The sequence below is a fragment of the Falco naumanni genome, chromosome 3 (genome assembly GCF_017639655.2).
Source record: "Falco naumanni isolate bFalNau1 chromosome 3, bFalNau1.pat, whole genome shotgun sequence".
NCBI lineage: Eukaryota > Metazoa > Chordata > Aves > Falconiformes > Falconidae > Falco > Falco naumanni.
The window spans coordinates 31,814,511-31,834,018 of record NC_054056.1 but is presented as its reverse complement, the minus strand read 5'-3'; the positions used below and the strand labels follow the sequence as shown (position 1 = coordinate 31,834,018).

At 43.6% G+C, this 19,508-nt stretch overlaps 1 protein-coding gene across 4 annotated transcripts in view; it reads right to left on the bottom strand.

Annotated features, from left to right (window-relative positions):
- Window positions 1-7,456: 7,456 nt before the first annotated feature.
- RNF152 (ring finger protein 152) overlaps window positions 7,457-19,508 on the bottom strand; it is a 45,430-nt gene continuing 33,378 nt past the window's right edge. For 2 of the 4 annotated variants that reach the window (XM_040588208.1, XM_040588209.1), the window contains exon 2: window positions 7,457-12,069. In XM_040588208.1, coding sequence (XP_040444142.1) covers window positions 11,281-11,892 — 612 coding nt within the window. In that variant the 5' untranslated portion in view covers window positions 11,893-12,069 and the 3' untranslated portion in view covers window positions 7,457-11,280. Of the gene's footprint in view, window positions 12,070-13,108; window positions 15,919-19,508 lie in introns of those variants that run through there. The other 2 variants (XM_040588210.1, XM_040588207.1) reach the window with 2 other exon arrangements.

The following is a 19,508-nucleotide window of genomic DNA, read 5'->3' as shown; positions in this document are numbered from 1 at the left end:
ATTTCCTGTGCACTGCTGTCTCATTGTTCACTGCAAGTTCCAATTTAAGTTTTTCTTCAGCTTGAGTCATTTATTGGGGAGCATTTCCCATATGGTCATTCTAATTTCTAATAAGATTCAAGTCTACACTATAGCTTTTTCATATGTTTGGCACATACAGAATCTGTCTCTCTCTTCCCTCTACTCTTCTACCTACACATCATCAAAACAGAAATTTAATTATCTTTTAGATGGCTACCACTGTGTTAAATTTGGTTTGAAAGGTCAACAGAAAGGGACACACAGACACAGAGCATGAGTGTGCATGTCTCATTTCCATAGGAAACCAGGTTTAAAAATGAAAGATTTACAAGGAAAATGAGCTGCACTTTTGCTCACAGCAATACACTCATTTAAACACCAGACACTGCTGAATATAAAAAATTACCTGTATCTATTGGTCCTCACCTTGGGTATTGTAAATCCTCAGAGCTCCTCTGAATTTATTGGATTTACATTCATTAATACCAGTCGCCCATTAATTTCATGTTTATAAGAAAGTGTGTCTGATAAGAAGGTAAGAGAGTATCTCTAGACCTACAGGCATGAGTGTAGGCACATGTATGTGTGAGCACATGTACACTCAAGAATCACAGAACATTCACAGGGAAATGTCACAACCTCTCCCATCCCAAAGGACTTGCACCCAAGTCAAGGCCAAAGCTGTACCAAACTTGTAGAGGTAAAGTTGCCCAGGGAAAGAAAGGGAGTGCAACCCATTCATTTTTCTCCCTCTCTTTCACAAGCTTATAAAAGTGGCTTTCTGATGGACCACTTGAAAGTCACCTCCACCCATCTAAAACTTGGCTGAGGATCTCAGTCTTCCTTTATTACTGCGCAACTCTATTAAAGCTCTCAGTGGAACCAATGAGTGAATGTCCCAGCCAATTTTACTTTTTGTATTAAAAAGAAAAGCACACGCTAGTCTATTGAAAATAATTTTTAAGAATTTTAATCATAGCAAATGTGTCTGAACAGTTCTCATAAAATCAGCGCTTCCACATATACAAAGGACAAGACTCCAGAGATCAGCCTACAAAAATACCGTGTGTTAAAACAGGGGCAGGGGAGTGGGATGTACACAGAAGGGGGCAGTTAGAAACTCAGCAATGTTTGAGATGCCTTCTAGGACAGACAAAGCAAGCAAAGAATGCTTCTCCAGTTATGCAGATTTCTCAACAGCACTTTAATTTCACCTTTAGAAAGTCAATATTTTGACATGGCAGCCTAGCAGCTCATACATCTGTAAGGGCTGGTTAGCCCTTCATAAGAAAAGAAAGGGGAAGTAATTTAAATCCAAGTTATATGTGTTCTTGCTTCTGAAACACGTCAAGAACTTCAGTTCACAGCCATTGAACAGTGCCAACCTGCTTGTTTAGCTAGAATACAATTAATGAGTGGTGGGGGAGAGAGCCTAGAGAGAGCAAGGGACCATGTAAAACAAGAGTGTAAAACAAGGAGCAGAGACAGCGGCAGAGCTGTAGGAGAGCCATGTGTGCCTGAGGACAGACTCTACTTTTCAGCTTCTGGTGTAACTATTCTTAAAACAAGATCCAAATCTTCATTCAGCTCTTGTTTTAATGAATGTACTAAGTGCGCAGATACATACACACATCTTCAGGGTTGGCACTGAGATAGAAAACCAACACTCACTTCAAAGCTGTGTTGAGGACACTTCAGGTGACCTTCAAATCATTCACTGTTTTTTCTTTGTCTTTTTGTTTTAACGCCTGTCAAAGTTCATTTGCCTTCACCAAAACAAAACCAAAAAAAATAAAACCACCAAAAAACAACCATGCAGCAATCCCCGCTCCTTCCTGTCTCTCTTAGTAATACAGAAACCCTTGCTAATAGGGATATTGCAAAGACGGACCCTGTGGAATGGGCTTTTTAGATCTGCTTTAGGTTACAGCTCACTTGCAAGGAGCAATTAGGGATACTGTAGCTGAAGTAATCCAAACTCATATCAACTGCAAGTAGCTTGAAATACATGCTGAGAAGCTGACAAGCAGCTTCCCTAGAGAATACATGCCTGTGTGCAGCTGGTCCTGCCCTCTCTGCTGCAGCCCTGTGCCACACCAGCCGGCTGGTTTCCAACCACAGGGACCGCAGCAGGGAGAATGCCTGGCTGCAAGGACTGTCGCTGCTCCCCCTTCACTTTCCAGCAATCACCGACAGCATCTGCTGCCTCACAGGACTCAAAAATATTTTTCTTCTCAGAGGTCCTCTGTTTAGCAAGGTTTAGCCTTCAAAACATAAAGCCTGTTGGGACTCATTTGGAGCACAGCTGAAATGCAGGGGCACCTCTGCCTTCCTCTGACAGTTTAAATGGGTACAGAACAGATGGTATGAATGTGGCCTGAACAAAGAACAGCTTTGCTCCTCTTTTTGTTTTTCCTAGTGCCTGTTTTTGTTTTTCCAGAACAATTATAAGCAAAATGAGGGTGGGAGAGGAGGCGGGAGGATGAGAAACACTTTTTACAGCCTACCACAAAAAAGTATCTGAGCAGCACACTGATTGTTAGTGCAGCAGCAGACGCAGCACCCTGCCATGGGGCAGCCTGCTTTGGGACTACCCTTCTCCCCTGAAGCTGACTAGAAGGGCAGGTTCTCCAGTTTGCAGGGTACTGGGTGGCCAGGAGAGCTTGACGTGTCATGGCTTAGAAAGCTGCCAGAATCTTACAGAAAGGTTCTCAGGTTTCTTTTAAACCTTGAAAGTCATATCTATGGCAGAGGAACCATAAGACCCCACGCTCTAACCAGAGATGTTATGTTGGACCACTCCAGCAAGGAGAATATTTGTGGTGTGTCCTTACAGGGCTGTTGTTTCAACAGAGATTTTTGGTGGGTCCTGTCCACGTTTCACCCGGTTCGACGCCTGCCCCAGGACACCTCCCTTCCCCTTGGGCCGCCAAGCAAGCACAGCAGGGGCGGACTGTGCTAGGACAATTTAACCAGATTTCCATCTTCATTTGTCAAAAGTCAGGCCAGTGACCCAATCAAGGATTTAACAATCTCTTAAGGAGACTGATCATTTTCCCCCCAAATTGGTAAATATCTCCTTACCAAAGGCTGCCTGCTTTAGATCTATAAAATGAGGACTGCCACTGCATATAGGACATATGACAGAGATCCTCAGAGGCCAAGTCCACTAACGGCTTTAAATGAGGCATAAGACTCAAGTTTGATCTCAGAGAACTGACAGTCACAACTAATTCCACATATAGTGCTCTGCAGGCTCAACATCCAGAAAATCCGGACTCTGCACATTTCAGCAGGCATTTTAAACTTAACAGGCAGCACGTGACATTTCATTAAGATTTTGGTGCTATTGCAGTTTTCAGCTGTTAGGAGGTTTATGAGGTATTACAAAACAGCAGCACATACATAGATTTTGAAACTCAGCAGACCTAATCTGAGCCATGAATATGGATTTTCTTCTTCCTTATATCCCTTCCTCACCAAAGGAAGATGAATCACTACATTGTCACTGATATGGAACAAAAAACCCCAAAAAAGCTGTTAATAAATGATGTTAAGAATCAGATTGTGCAAATAATTTCTAGTCTCTGAGTTTTACTCTTGTTTTGCTATTGCTTTTTTAATAAAAAAAAAAAAAGCTATAGTAAAGAAATAATAATCCAAAATACTAATTTAGAGAGGACATATGATAATAACAGCAGACAAAGAGGTATTGCACATAAGACTCTGTATAGAGCCCTGGAGATGTTCCTATTTCTGTGGCAACTTGTTACTATTTTCACCACTGAAAATGCAGAAGAAATTTGCAGTTACTTATATATACAAAGGTATTTTCCTTGCAAATCTGCAGGGAAATAGCATGGCCAAACAGGCTGAAGAAGAGGAAACAGAAGATGGCATGCTGATAAGGAAACAGTACAAAGTGATTTTTAGTTTTCTTGTTATAAAGGATGAAAGAAAGAACCCAAACCCAAAGTCAGGCATCAGCAATAACAAACACAGAGAGTGTCTAGGGTATTAAAAAGTATCCTGATTTATCCACTGCTCCTGTCATTTCTCTTGATCCCAGGGGTCTGCTGGAGTTGCTGCATGCTTGTTCTGCCTGGAAGGTTGCTGAAAGACATTCGATGTTGCAATTCTTTGTTTATCACAAAACCATGCTCCTTGCTGGTAACATTTTACAACTCTTATCATGCTGTTCAATCCAGCTACAACTGTCCAAATCTTGTCTTCTATAAACCAGAGGTCAGAAAGGAAAAGAAAGAACATTCTACGTATCCATTGCAGCTAGCCAGTTTAGCGAATATAATCATTAAGCAGGGATTCAGTTTTATCAACCTGTAGGTTTAGCAAATCCCTCAGCATTTGAGCACAGCAGGAAAGAAGCGATTAGAATTCAATTGATTTCGCCTGAGTTTTTTAAACTGGATTCCTAGGGTGGGTTTTGGTGTGGGTTTGAACAGCGAGCTTTTTTGCTTTTTTGCTTTTTTTTTTTCACCATAAGTTAAGAATTCTCACCTATGTACCATGAACAATTAAAAATAGAAGAGTTATAGAAATACAGGTTTCTACACTTGGGTGCTTGAAAGTGCCTTGGGGTATTACAGAGCCTAGTCAATATGCTTTCAAATTTCAAAATAAAACCTCCCCCAAAGCAAATTATTACTTCAAATATTCTTTAAGAGTCATGCAGACTAGCCAAGTATCAAGAAATAAACACCTTAGTGTAAGTCCACCTCTATTCAAGAAAGTATTTAATCATGTGTGATTGAATCCCTTCAGTTGTCTTAGACGTACTGCTTTAGTGCTTTCTGAGTTAGTATATTTTCCTAATAATATGTCTTAATATATGTCCCAGATATCTCAATACATTCCTTAAGCAAATCTTTAAGAAACATCTGTGACCATTATTCCAAATAATTTAAGCAAGAAATTATTCATTTTCAGTTCAATCAGCAAATTGGCTGTGCTTCAGAACTGAGCAATCTTTTATGCTCATAGTCAGCCACATGCATCTACCACATGACATACTGTTTTGAAAGTATTGTAAGATCCACCACCGTTCTTAAATTCTTGAAAGTGAAATCACATGCTTTCCAATGACAACCTGAATTCAAACCATCTTGCAGGGGAAGATTTTTTTCAGATCTTGAGCCAGACTCCGATTTCTCTCAAGCAGATGCAAATCCTAATGATTCAGAACTAGTCAGTGCATGCAGTCATCCATAGGGCAATGCTTCCAAAACTGACCAGCGCGGTGACAACACACACACATCTTTTTATAATTCTCAAGGCAGGCAAGTAAATTACACTCGGCATGAAACTACGCAGGTTTCTCATTTATTTGTTTCTCATTTCTTTTATTTACTCCATCTTGAAAACCAAGCCAGAAAGCTACAGACCCCTAACCTAATCTTACTATTTCTTGTAGGTTGAGTGCAATAGCTGCACCAAATAGCCATCTCCTTTGCTTTCAGCTTCTCAAATCTAATAGGTTCAGTAAATCCTGTCTTTAGCTGTTTGGCATTACCAACTTGTCATCTTCATTATTAGTCCTGGGAGATGGCCACCTGCTTTTGTGCGTTCAGTCAACACACACGCAAATAAAACAAGTGTTTCTTTTAAACAATGTGACACATCTGCACACACTGAGAATTCAAGTCTTTGCTTTTTTATCCCGACTTCTTCCCCCTGAATCCCTGTTCAGCTTGTGTCTGGGCCTTGAGCTTCAGTGATGAAGCTGCCTCAGCCCCTCACCATCCCAGCACCATAAAGCACATGGCTTTCCTGAGATATGAAAGCCTGAGGCCCTTTAACTAATCCTCTTGGCCTCTCTCTGCTACAGATGGGCATGTACTGTGTGCATACCTGCCCCAAACATGGAAACACGCCCCTGTGCTCCACTGTGTAGGTGCTCCATGCATGCCCACGAGTCCCCATTTCATCCCCATGCTTAGGTGCTTCAGTGTGATATAGATGAGGAGAGTGAAACCAGACTTGTGTAGATCTGAAAGGGACCATGGGATGGATAAGGGGGACAGGAAATATTTCCTTCCGGCTGTGGATCTTAACTAATCCCTGAGAATTGCCTCTGATGTTCAGGAACCATGCTTAGCACAAAATTACAGGAATTATTTAGAACTAAAATAAAAATGTACTGAAGCATAAGGAAATGCTTAAAAAATGCATTTTCTGAACATTTATTAAGCATTAAATTTCACTGAACTTGGAAGGTAATTTTTTTCATTAGAGATGCTCAGGGCAACTTAAGATATGTCTGTAAAATCGTTCCAACTTGAGGATGAAGCAAGCAGCTTTGCTTGTTAACAAGAGCATGCAGGAGGTGAAGTGACAAAGAGGAAGAACACAACAGCCCCAGCTGTCAGGCCTACGGACAGTGTACAACACCGGAAAGGTCATTAATGCGCTGTAAATCCATTGCAGCATTTCCAGACAATCTTGTCCTGCTGAAGCTCTTGCACAAAAAACTTTGCCTTCAGGGCCAGCGCATCCTTCGACAGCCTCCCAGATGATGCTGGGACTCATTTGCTGCCATTTACCTTCTTTCTTCCCTCCCTCCCTCCCTCCCTCCCTCCCTCCCTCCTTCATCCACCCACAGAAAAAGTCTGGAAAAAACACATCTCACAGTTCAGCCCCAACATTTACTCAAGATGTGTTCACTTGACATGCAAATGTCTCCTGCAGTATTCACCCAAGTGTCTCCTGCCAGCAGGCCACATTCCCTGGGGGCAGTTTGGCTGTGGATGGTGAGTACAGCCCCTTTCTATGACTGGAAGGAGGCACCATTCTCCACTACATGGCATTGCTGTGAAAAGATCCAGGGAACACAGAGGCTTGGACCAGTTTACACAGTAGACTGATGCCTGGAGCTTTTGATACCAGGACACCTACAGAAGAGCTCAACTCATGTATGAAATGTTTGGGTTTGGTTTAGCCCTGCTGTGAATGTAACAAAACCAGTGCAACGTCAGCTATCTCTACTTCAGAAAAGCATTTGCAATATTAGAAAGGTTGGCTGCCCAGGGCTCCAGCAATAACATGACTAGGAAGGCAGGCTCAAGGGGAAGGGCAAACAGGCATGCCAGTCTGTACAACACATGCTTAAGTCAAGGCAAATAATCCCTCACTTCCATAAGCAAAACATTTACTTAAAACTTCCAAGTAATCTAATTAAAACAGGAAAAAGAAAAAAACATGTGCCTGTTGGTAGTCACCAGCTGTAACTCTGTATTCCCAGGTAATTAAAATATTAACAACCTTTACAGTTCACCACAATCCACGCAACATTTTGCCTTAAAATGCTGAGAGTTGAATTCCAGCCACCCCCTCATAAAATCAGAGCAATTTTGCCAAATTCCCTTCCACGCTCTTCATTTGATGGCAAAGTAACAGAGGTACCAGAATTCACTTGATATCATTCTTTTCCTGCTGATGTTTTATTCAGACTGAGCTTCGTTAATAAAGATGAAACTTTGGGTTCATGATTGATCCATGTTTACAAACCATCCAGGCTCCTTTACATCTTGGTTAAGCATGAACAATCACCGAACACACAATTTCCTAAAAAAAATCTCACATACCAAAATTGCATATTTTGAATTTTTAAAATTCACTAAACAAAATTTCACAGAGTGAACCCTAAAGTCTGTTTCCAGCAAAGCACAAGCCAAAAATGGAAGTTGGGCCCCCCCCTGGAAAAAAAATGAAGCTGGACCGCAACACACACTTCCTTCCCATTAAACAAGCAAATAAATACACATTCATACAGAGTAATTTGCTCTAAAAATGCAGGTGCTTGAATAATTACCCACAAGTTTTAGCATAAATTTTGGTTGCTCAAACGGTACTGTGTCACAGTCTTTTTTGAGGAGGAACTGAGCAGTGATTTCTTACTGGGCAACAGAGAAGAAAAACTAGCCCAGAACCTGATGATTCTGACACAACTCCAAATGTGTTTCTCCACAGAGAAAAATTACAAAGGCAAAGCTGTTTATTTATTATTTTTTTAAAATTAAAAAAAAAAAAAGTTAGAGGTGTATATAGCAGTATCACTTTTTAATGCCAGGTATTGGATCAAGGAATGGGACAGACTGCACTGCATTTTTAAAGTAGTATGACTATTGACATACTCGAGAAACACTTCAACACTGTACATTACAACAAACAATTTAGTTCACTTCTACACAGCTCAGCAAAAAAGATAGGTGATCCAACATGATATGGCAGCTGCAAATTTAAAATTGAAGTCACAGACCAAAGCCAGAACAGAAACATCTCCAGGACTCCTATTTATAAAAAGGAATGAACATACACACTGTGCGCGCACACGCAGGCAAGAATCTTGAGGTTTTACTTATTGCTCTTACACAAGGCTGTGAGCAGGCAAATGTCTGGATCAGAAATTAGGTCAAACATGCATTTCAGCAGGCATGAAAAGTACAGGAAATTCATATTAACAAAACAATGTACTGTGTTACGTAATACAGGATGGTATTCTGCTAATATAATACTTACGTCATTAATACCGGATAAAGTCCAGGTCTGCCTGTTGCACAATGTGTTATGCAGGGTGGTATTATAACCTAATTTCTGATTTATCTTTCATACTGCACCCTCCGTGTAGGGACGAAGAGGGCGGTTTTCAAGACAGCCGTTCTTTGTAACGCCGGAGAAACTTCAGCCTCAAGAGCTTCAGTTGGCCAGGTACAGCCAGAAGGAGGTTAACGTTATCAGCACTGTATCTCCAGGACCTGCTCTTTCACTGCCTCGCGTTTTTGTGCAGTCATTGACAACTCAGGTAAACAAATGCAGAAGCTGGTGCAAAATGCAGCAGCGCTGCTCTCAGAGCATCTTCCAGCTATGCTATATGCTCCTGCAATTGCTACAGGGGATAAGGCAGTAGAAGGTCAAGTCCTGTATCTGGTCACTTCCTCAAAAGTCTTATAAAGGCAAGATTTTTTTGTGAACTGGCTTTCCTTTACAGAATAAGCAGCGTAGTGTGGATGTCAGTAGAAATCTGGCTACCTAGTGGCAACAAGAGATTAGCACATTCACAAGACACGTTTTGGAATACCTGCTGTTCCCTACTGCAACCAAATTAAACATGCTGCGGAGAGGTGTCCATGTAATTACAACACTGGTAAGCCAGGTTCAAGGCATACTGCACATGGGCCTTGCATGAAAAAGGCATTGGATGTGTTATCTGAGGATTATTTTTTTTTGCTGTGCTATGCACACATATGACAGTAGATAAAAATCAGCACAACGGTTCCTCTCCATACATGACCCAACACACACCATAACAATTAAGCACCATATGCTATTCTTCTGTTAGCAGGAATCAAGGAAGAAAATGGTGGTTTGGGAACAGGGAGAGGAAGAAATCCAGCATGAAGTTAGAGGTATGTTCCTGGCAGAAGTCCTAGCTGAGAATGATTATTGTGAACGAGCAACTGGATTTTGTGACATAACCAGAACACTACTGGTACCTAAAGGGCCAGCTTGGGCATCACATAATCAAAATTGTGTTCTCCAGTGTTGTAATATGGCATTGAGCAATCTCTAATTAATTACTAGAAAGAGCAGTAGGTAGACAACAAGAGGTCATGCTTCAGGAAGGTTATGCTTTGTACTTGCAAAAAGCAGCAGTGCAAATCAATAGATTCTTCTGTCTTACTAAAGGTCTGTCATGTGCCCCTTGATCCAATCCCTAAATCTCACACAAATTTCAGCTTTCAGGCTTGTCAAATAGCCAAATTCACACTGAGCTCTGTTTTACTTACAAGCAGTACTACTAAAGCTAGCGGAACTGCTTAGAGCAAGGCGCTACTGCAGTGAAGGTTCAGGAATTTGGCTCTTCCAAAGAAGTGAACTGCCAATGACTGGGGATTCATGACACTCACAGGTGGAGGGAGACACTTCCTGTGGTTTTTTTTTCAAAATCTGTCCTTACAAACACCAACATTTATAAGACTGGAATGCGAGGAAAGGCTTTGTTACGGTCACCCAGAAATTTTGGCACCAGGACAGCCACAGTGGTTTAGGAGGGGTAGCCCACTCCGTAGAGGGTTGGTTTGGCCTGGGTTGCCCTCACAGCAGGAGTCACTGCCTCTTACTAGAAGACTGCACATAAGGGTCCTCAGTCTCAGTTGGGATGGTGAGGCCTCCTTAGAGCAACTCCTCTGTCACACCATCCATGGGTGCACGGTTTTATCTCCTAGAAAAGAGGGAAGCAAAATGGGTCTAAATTCCTTAAAAATTATTAAGAAAAAACATCCTCTAGAAAAAGAAGAAGAACAATTTGTTATCGCAGTCTTGCAGGAGGAGTCCTAGGACTTCTCATGACCCTTCACTAATGGCTATGAAGGCCAGGTTGCTGAGAAGCCCTGCTGCCAGATTGGACGTAAAACAGTGTGTCCAGTGTTTACCATTCAAAGCCATCCTTTGCTTGAAGCCAGCTAGGCAGAAGTGTTTTGGCTGTATTTTTAGATATTCCTCCTAGCCCACTTTGCTTCCCTGCTTGGAAGCTCCTTCAAAGTAAAGATGCTGCAAGTGCCACTTCCCTGATGTTGAAAAAGATGGGGAAAAAGAGAGAGGCAAAAAACACGCACCATGGAAAGAAATGATTGCTTGTAAAACATTTCCTTTTAAAAACTACTGTACAACTCCCTAACTTGGTGTAATTAACGTGTAGTTTAAAACATATAAAATGTCTTACCAGCTAAATGATTTCTTGGTTTTACAAGTCTTCCTCCCTCTCCCCATTAAAAAATAATGCATGTGTGGACTGGTATTGAACACCTTGTACAGAGTCACGCACAAATTCTCCTTTAATTCTACATGGAGCAGCTTTGATTTTAATCTACTGTGTTTAGAGAAGAGCTCATACCGTATACTTTACAGTATCACCAGCTACACAGATGTCTTTAATCTTGTAACACCATTAAGAAAAGAAGAACAAAAAAATCACTGTAAGTTGCAGTCCCTTTGATAAATGATTACGGTGACGCATGCAGTCCTCCTCAGCGCCGCCGCTGCCAGACATAGGATGTGATTTCCTCTGCACGCTCCGAGGCCTGACACCGCACTGCTGGGGGCTGTGGCCAGGCCAGTGCACCACTGCCCCAGCGCACAGTGTGCTGCAGTCACTGGGCAAAGCTGCGGTGAATTGTCTCGCTTGATACCACCACCACCACCCCAACCCAATCCCCGGGGGAGCGCACGCACCCGCTCCCCACCTCAGCCGCAGGAGATGACCGTGAAGCGCTTGGAAATGCACGACATGTTGTGGAGGACGATGCCCAGGAGAAAGACCAAGACGCAGGCCACCAGGATCACAGTGCAAACCCCTGACCAGGTGGAGCTTTTCACAGCGCCTCTCCGGTCCGGCTCCTCCGCTCCCCCCTCAGCGGGAAGGCCGCCCTGCAGCGGCTGCTGCTCTGCCGGGATCGTCACCACTGCCAGGGACTTCTGCTGGCTGCCAGGCAGGAGGCGGCAGCCAATGTCTCCCGGCAGTAGTGCCCTCTCCTTGGAGAGGGGCAAGGGCAGCATGTAGCACCCATTACTGGGCAGTTTGATGAAGACAGGGGTGTGCTCCGAGGTGTGGGGGATTGCAATGACGGCAATCACCTCAGGGTCGTCAGGCAGCTGCGACACAGAGTACCCAGGCGGCAGCTTGGTGATCCCGCGGCACCAGGGGCAACGCAGGTCCTTCTGGCTGGTCCTCATCTGCTGCAGGCACACCGAGCAGCAGGTGTGCTTGCAGTCCAGCAGCTTGGGCCGCCGGCGGGGGCTGTAGTAGTTGAAGCAAATCTGGCACTCCAGCAGAGAGTCCTGGGACAGGGTCTCCATGGCTGGTGCAGGGAGGCACGGCAGGCCTGGCGCCAAGCCTCACGCCGGCGCCCCACAGCCGAGGGGCAGCACCCGCCTTCCTGCCACCGCTGCTGCTGCTGCTGCTGCTTCTCGGGGCAGCGCCGGGTGCCGGCTACGGAGAGCGCAGGAGAACCTCTGGCCTCAACTGTTCAGCACCTGAGACAAACAGAAAAATATGAAGGAACAGGTTACTTACAGGAACCAGTGGGAACAAAAGTGTCCAGCTAAGTGGGAACTAAAACTAGTGCTCACTCTGTAATCTAGTGGGAGAAATACATTTGCAGCCCTTAATAAGAAAGCATCTTCCCACTGGCTTCACCAAACTGCCCAGCAGCAAACTTTCAGGTCAGCCATCACTACACCTCCCTTATTACTTTTTTCCCACAGCTGTACAATCCCTACCAACTCACCAGTCCACCACTCACGTTATATTTATACCCATAACAGGGGAGCCTGAGTTTACTAAGCAGGTCCTTCAGCATCTAATCTCCTGTCATATTTTCAGGACTTTTCAGCCCTTCCTGCACTTTAACAATTCTTCTCATTTAATCCTTTAAACCTCTGAGGATTTTTAGCTATTTGGCTCAACCGCTAAGTCTGCATGAAAAGTGGGGGAAAGAAAAATTAAGTTTAAACAGATGTATTTCTACAGGCTCCTGAACTTATGCCTGTGCATGAATGAGCAACCAAGTAACTGTACTGAAACACCCATATTTGCACACAACGAAAAGGAATGGCATAATTTTCGGTTAAATTAACTGTTTGCCTGGTTACACAAGCAGCTTGTTGAACATGGCCCTCTGAAACATAAACCTCACTGACAAAAACTTGACCTGAGACAAAAAGCTCTGTTTAGACCCAGGACCACCAAACACCACAGAGAGCAATCTGTTAATGCACTGAATTAAAGGCAAATTATTACTAACCTTGTTCTAAACTATTCACTACAAAGGGATTCTTTGCATTTCCCCACTTATTTCTTACAGCTATGCAAAAAAAAAAGGCAGCTGTGTTCACTTTCACAGCGAGTTGTTGAGCTTTGGTTGATTTTGGTCATTCCAACACATGGTAAATATGAACGGAAAGCATTTTTACAACTTTTTACATTGCCTTCCTTGTTGTATTCAAAGAAGTATCAGCCTGAGTTTGCATCCAAAAATACAATAAAGAAAACCCAAAATATTTGCATGCTGACCTTTGATCTTCTCTTATTGCAATGTTATTCCCAAAATATTTTGAGTTAATACCCGAGCACCACAGCTGTCAGAGGACGACTTCTTTTCCATACAGTTATTTCTTGCTCTTCCCTCTGGATCAGAGCACCTAGGTGGCAACACGCTAATCGATGGGTGACGTCAGTAAAACAGAAATAACGTAGCTCAAGAAGAGAAGACAGGCACAGTCACGGGGTTTGCAATGCAGGACAGCCCTCTGGAGCACTCTGTCCCATATCCTGCTTCTGGCAGTTACCGGTACTTGAATAGGGAAAACAAAATGCACGTCATCTCTCTTCAAACGCTAACGACTGATATCACCGACATTGGCAGAACTGGCCCTGCTGCCGATTTTGTAACAGCAGTGGATTTTGGCCCACAAGGCGCTTCAGCAAACACGCAGTGACAATCCTGACTCAGGAGGGAGCAGGGGCTGCAGTTATGAAGGCAGGAGCTTGTGAAACACAGGCAATGGCTGCCAGGGGAAATGGCATGTTGCCAGCCGCCTGAATGGCACTTTTGGGTTGCTTTGCCTGAACACGGCACAGAGACCATCTCTGGGAGGAAAGACCCCTGCCAGCATGAAGCCAGCATAGGTCCATGCAGCACCTGCTCTGCACCAGCACTGTATAATGTGGTATTAAGGGATAGTCCATGCACAGACGGAGCCCAACACTGCTGCAGAAGGGGCTAAGCATACACTGCCCATGTGCAGGCTGCACCAAGGGGAAGTGGAAGAAAAATAGTAGAGGTTTTATCTTCTTTATCCTGCCCTTCCTGTTACTATGTCCACATCCCTACAGTACAGACAGGCACAAAGGAAGACTGTCAGAAAGGGTCATTAAAAGACTAGCATGCAGGAGAGAGAGAAAAAAGTGGAAGAGAACTATCCACAATGCTAGGCAGTTCCCAGCTGAAAAACATTGACAAAGGCCAGATTAGAAACTAGTTATAGGAGCTTAGGAATTAATCACTGAAGCCATCAGACCAAGTTTTCAGCCAGAAGCAACCCAGCACTTTTATATTTTGCACAGAAACATCCATACAAAATTTTCTGTTACCCACTGCCCAAGCCAAACTCAAGCTCAGACATTACAAGACACAACTCTGATCTGCTGTATCTGCAAATCTACCCAAAAAAACCCGGTACAACAATAGTGCAGTATTATTATGAGTCACAATGACTGGAAATTCAGAAGGTAAGGCTTATGTTTAAAAACAGGTGGAAGTACTCCTTCTGCAGATGTAAATCCATATCTCTGCATAGAAGCTCTGGTCTCCACATTTTAGATGTCAATGGACTGACTGATGAAGTTCTCTGACCTCATTTAGCTGTCACCTACAACCATCTCTCTCCACTTACAGTGCTGAAAGTAAACCATTGTCTTATTGATGTGAATGTTATTGGGATCAAGATCATTCTTCTGATTGCATATCCTTGTCCAGAAGTCATAAACTCATCCACTATCAAGACCCTCATACCTCTCCCAGTGACATCCTTACAGTAGCCCAGGGCTAGGAGAGAATGAGATGAGTATTTGGAACTGAAGAATAAAACAAAAGTCACCTCCAGGCAAACAGTGTACTAAGGCAAAGAAAAAAAAAACATCCCAACAAGATCTCAGCTAGTTTGAATGCCAAGTAATCCTGTGAAGCATTTCTCCAGGAGGTCAAAGTTTTAAAGCATTAGTGCAATCTATAGGAAGAAAAAGGAAAAGGATGGAGCCAAATTAAAAGGTTAAGATAGGGCTTACCAGCCCATCTACATTACATACATTGTTCAGATCTGTGTGGATATATTTGCAGAAGCTGTAAATATAGCAACAACCCCATTTTGACCTGATGCTGAATCAAGGAAACAGTCACTTCCAACTGCGTGTCTTGAAGTTACACTTTTTTCCTTTTTTGGTTTTTTTTCTGAAAGAACAACTACAAACATTATTTCAAGTAACAAGGCTGCATATACCAATGCTGAATTACATAATTTCTTACTTTCCCAGAACGTCTCAAATAATGATCAGAGGTGTATTTTGACAGGTCAGTGATAGGACCCAGTAAGCAGAGAGAGAGGTTAGTACGATTCCTTCAGAATATGTCTGAAGACAAGTTAAAGAGTAGCCACAGCCATCTAACCCCTCGGCCTTTGCTGAAACTGCCTTGTTCAAAGGTTGGACATGTAGCTTCATGGGCGCAGTGTAACTTTATTCCCAACCATACCGAAAGCCTAGCAACACTCCTGAATTCTGCCACAGCTCAGTTTGGGGATAAAAGAAAGTCAAGCCTTCATCTATAGTCAGAATCAAACTGCATAATATCTATTTGATTAATTTTGTAGTAAACAGGATGGAAAAAGCTTGCTCTCGGTACTATTCTACCACTTCACTGTCATAACTCTGCCGGAGGAGCAGAACTCCTCTTCGACAGGGGGCTCAACTCGAGTTTGTGCTCAACATACCCCCACACCGGTTGGAGGTACTGAGCTATCACAGGTGAACACCTCGCTCAAAGCTTACTCAGACTGGTCTCTTCCTGGCGCTTCACGCACAAAGACCAAGAGGCAGTTGGCTTGCACGTGAGGGCCTGGCTGACGTCAAGCATCAACCAAAACCATTATTTTGTCATTATTTGCTCACAGCACCCAGCGATGCTTAAGAAGGGCAAAGGGACTGTTGACACATAGAGGGTGGCAGAGGAATCAGAATAGGCTGTCAGGGATGTCTACGTCTCTGAAGAACAACAGCATATATGTATGTGTGGATAGGGGCAGGCGTGTGGAAGGGAGTGCTGGGGACTATGACAGTGAGGCCATACACACAGACAGAGGGAACTGCAACTGCGAGTAGTCACTCTGCCTGACACAAACCTGACAGCAACTGGAAAGTCTTCAGGGCTGAGATCTAACTAGCGACACAAATAAAAACTAACTGGGTATGAAAATCCACAAGTTCCCAAACTCAAGTGTCAGAAAGGTAGAGCAGGAGCAAAGGAGGCGAGAAGAGACAGGCCTTGAGAAGAGTGAACAGCAGACCTTTCTGCCTCCCTTGCACCCTCGTCCCCTTGCTGTGGGTCTGCCCAAGATCCACAGGGCTGCCGCTGACCAGCGAGACAATGAATCACAAGCAGCTGCAGAGACCCAGGGAGGAACCTGCAAAGCTGATTACCCCTGTGGCAGAAGATCAAAGTACAGCCAGGTGGCTGACAGCATGGCACAAAGGTCCTCCTTGCAAATTTGGGCTGACTTTTGCATGAACCAAGAGTTTTTAAGATCTGAGAAACGATTGCGTGACTCGAGCAATAAAGGTCTGGAGAATAAACCAGGTATTTCAGCTGTCTGTCAGTCATGCTATCTGTTCTGCTGGTACCTTGACAGAGGCCACAGCAGAGCACAAAGCTCTCTTTTACTGGGTGAGCAGGAGGCCAGGAATGACAAGGAATCAGCTTCATACTCCCCGAGAAGAAGGGGGAAAGGAGCTTTTGTTGCTTTCTTGCAATTCATAGCTTCCCAGCACAGAGTAGGGAGGTGCTGCAGGAGGTGAACAGATGAAGGCTGCTGCAGCTAGTATAGCACAGCTACGGAGAGCAAAAGGAAGAAGAAAGCACAGGTTTGCTGCAGAGAAAGCTCTGCACAAACCCTATTTGCTGCAGAGAAAGCTCTGCACAAACCCTAACTATAAAGTGGTCCCCAAGTGGCCAGGTCAGAAAAGACAACTGCTTTTGGAACCCATGGCAAAGACAGACATGGAACATCCATGACAGGAGTTGGACAATGTCAGAGAACAGAGCAATGGCCAATCCTTACCTACTGACATAATGGTTTTTATTAAGCAAGGACAGCCCCGGTGATACTAAGCAATGGAAACCACAGCCTTGAAAGGGTGCTGCCTCCCCTGAAGAACTCAGAACTATCTTCACATATCTTCCTAACATATTAGGGCCCAGAATTATATCAACTTGAAAGCCCCAAAAATATAATTTAATGATGCCTGTGGAATCTAATACAATTCACAGAAGATTAAACATCATATCATATTTTTAAAGACTGGATTTGGGGCATGTTGATGTAGTTAGCTGATCACTGAAAGAAAGCCTCAAAAACTTTGCACAGACTTATACATGTATTTAGGCATGCTCTGCTTGCTGCACAGCAAGGTTAATAACAGGCTTTCAGCAAGGCAGCGCATTGATGATACTTCACCTTTCTCAAGGAAGGTTCATTACGTAAAGTCCCCAAACACATTAAGAATTCTTTGACAGTATTACTGAGTATGTATGATTTATGATGAAGAAAGAGGAAAATCCATTCATTTCAGGTGCCCTTAGGCTGGAAAGGAGGTGGGGAGTGAGGCCACAGTACTGTTCTCCATAGGAGAACTAATTGCAAGAATCATCTGGCCACAGACATGGAAGGAAACATGTGCTAGAGTCACTTCAAACTGATAGTGACAAGGAAGGAACATATTAAATATTCGGAAGCATTTCTGCTACAAAATTCAGCATTGTGTCTATTTTCAGCAAATTCATGTTTGGACAAAACACATCAGGGCTGTTGCAAATGCCCAGGATGTGCTACCTGATTTCTCCTCAATATCCTTCACTAAATGGTCCTACTTATTTTTAGGCTGTTCTGTAGCACTAATTACCATAGTAACTGAGAATAGCACAATGATCAATTAATTTATTCATCACAACACCCTTGTTAAGAGAGAAGTATTTTCACTATATCCTTTCATCATCTAAGAAAAGAAGTTCTGAGAAAAAAGAAGCGGTTGCTCCAAGGTCATACAAAGCTCCACCCAGATTGCCTCAAAGCTCCTGGACAGCTTCATCACAGCTCCACTTTTCACCTTGTGAGCCACCAGGCAGAGGTGACAGATTCTGGATAGCTTCTTTTTTGCAGCAGAGAATCAACAAAGCTCAGAAAACCACCCACTTCTCCCAGCTCTTCCACCTGGCAGCAACTCCATGGTATGCCTGAGATTTTTTGTGGCTTTCAATGTACGTATCAGCTCTTCCACAGACCGTGAATATGATGAGAGCTTGTGATCCAGAAGTTAAATGGACACAGTTCATCCACCATGTAGATTACAACTGAGAGGACTATATGCATTTTCAGGGACATAAAGCTAACAATAAGGCAACAAAGATAACCTGTTCTTCTCTCCAGAATTACCTGTTTTCCAGGCACTTCCCTTTCAGACAGGCAGCATATAGCCACCATCCTTTCCATTTAGTTATTCACAATTGTACAGAAACATTGCAGAACAAAAGCATTTTAATTTGGCCAAATCCTTAACCAGCGCAAGCTGGCACTGTTCCTTTAGCTTTAGTCCAGCCCTTGCCAAGATGAGAATCAGGTGTACATGTTCCTGGATGCATAAAGCCACAAAGAAATAAAGCTGAGTGAAACTGTGATATATGAGTCTACAACATCCTATGAACCAGTGCCAGGGGATCCATGCTAATGGAGAGAGAATCTGCTCTGGATGATCTCAATGGCACAGATCAAACAGGACAGCCGTTGTCCTGCCTCTCTGGCAGCTGAGCAATTGCAGGCGGATCACAAAAAAGGAGCCTAGTTACAAGGTATCATCCCACAGCGTTTACCTTAGAAATTGTCACCAGCCAGCCCTAGAAATAGGAGACAGAGGCAGAAAGGTCACCCACAGGAATGTAACTAGATGTAGAAGTTTACAATTTTGGAGCAAAAACAGATCAGGTGAAAACACCAATCTTTGGTGTTTATAGAAAACAGAGAGAGACTCACATGCTGCTCGTTGTTCCATGTCACATAGTCAGCTGCACTGCTCCCTCTTTTTATCTACAAACTTTGACACGTCCACATTCCCTGGCTCCAAAGACCTTATTTTGGTCAAATATGACTGGGATCAGCTGCACTTTGTTCCAACAGCAAACACTACCAATAACCTGCAACGTGCCAGGTCAGCAAACAACAGGTACAGTTCCTTACTGCTGAGTCAAAACAGTACAGCTATACTCATCGGACAGTTTCACACGATGTGCTTTGCCAGTGAGAAACGTTACCTGACATTAAAATCTTCCTCAGAAATGTGCCCATTTCAGACAGAGGCAGAAAGCAGACAGCTTTCCTGCCCACCCAGCCCCCTGGCAGCCCTCTGTGTAGGTGCTCCTGAAGCCCAGACAGTGGGAGCCTGACCTGCTCCTCACCAGCCCAACGGTGACACATCTGCAGATTTTTGACAAGGTCACTTGTCAAGCTGCCCCAGAACTATGGTTCCCTAAATCTCCCAGGCTTCCTCCAGCCTGACAGAACACAGTGGACCCCCAGGTGAAGCTCTGCCCTGCTAGGCGAGTGTGAAAGTATTCCTTACTACTTCTGCTGACCTAAGTCCTAGCATTTCT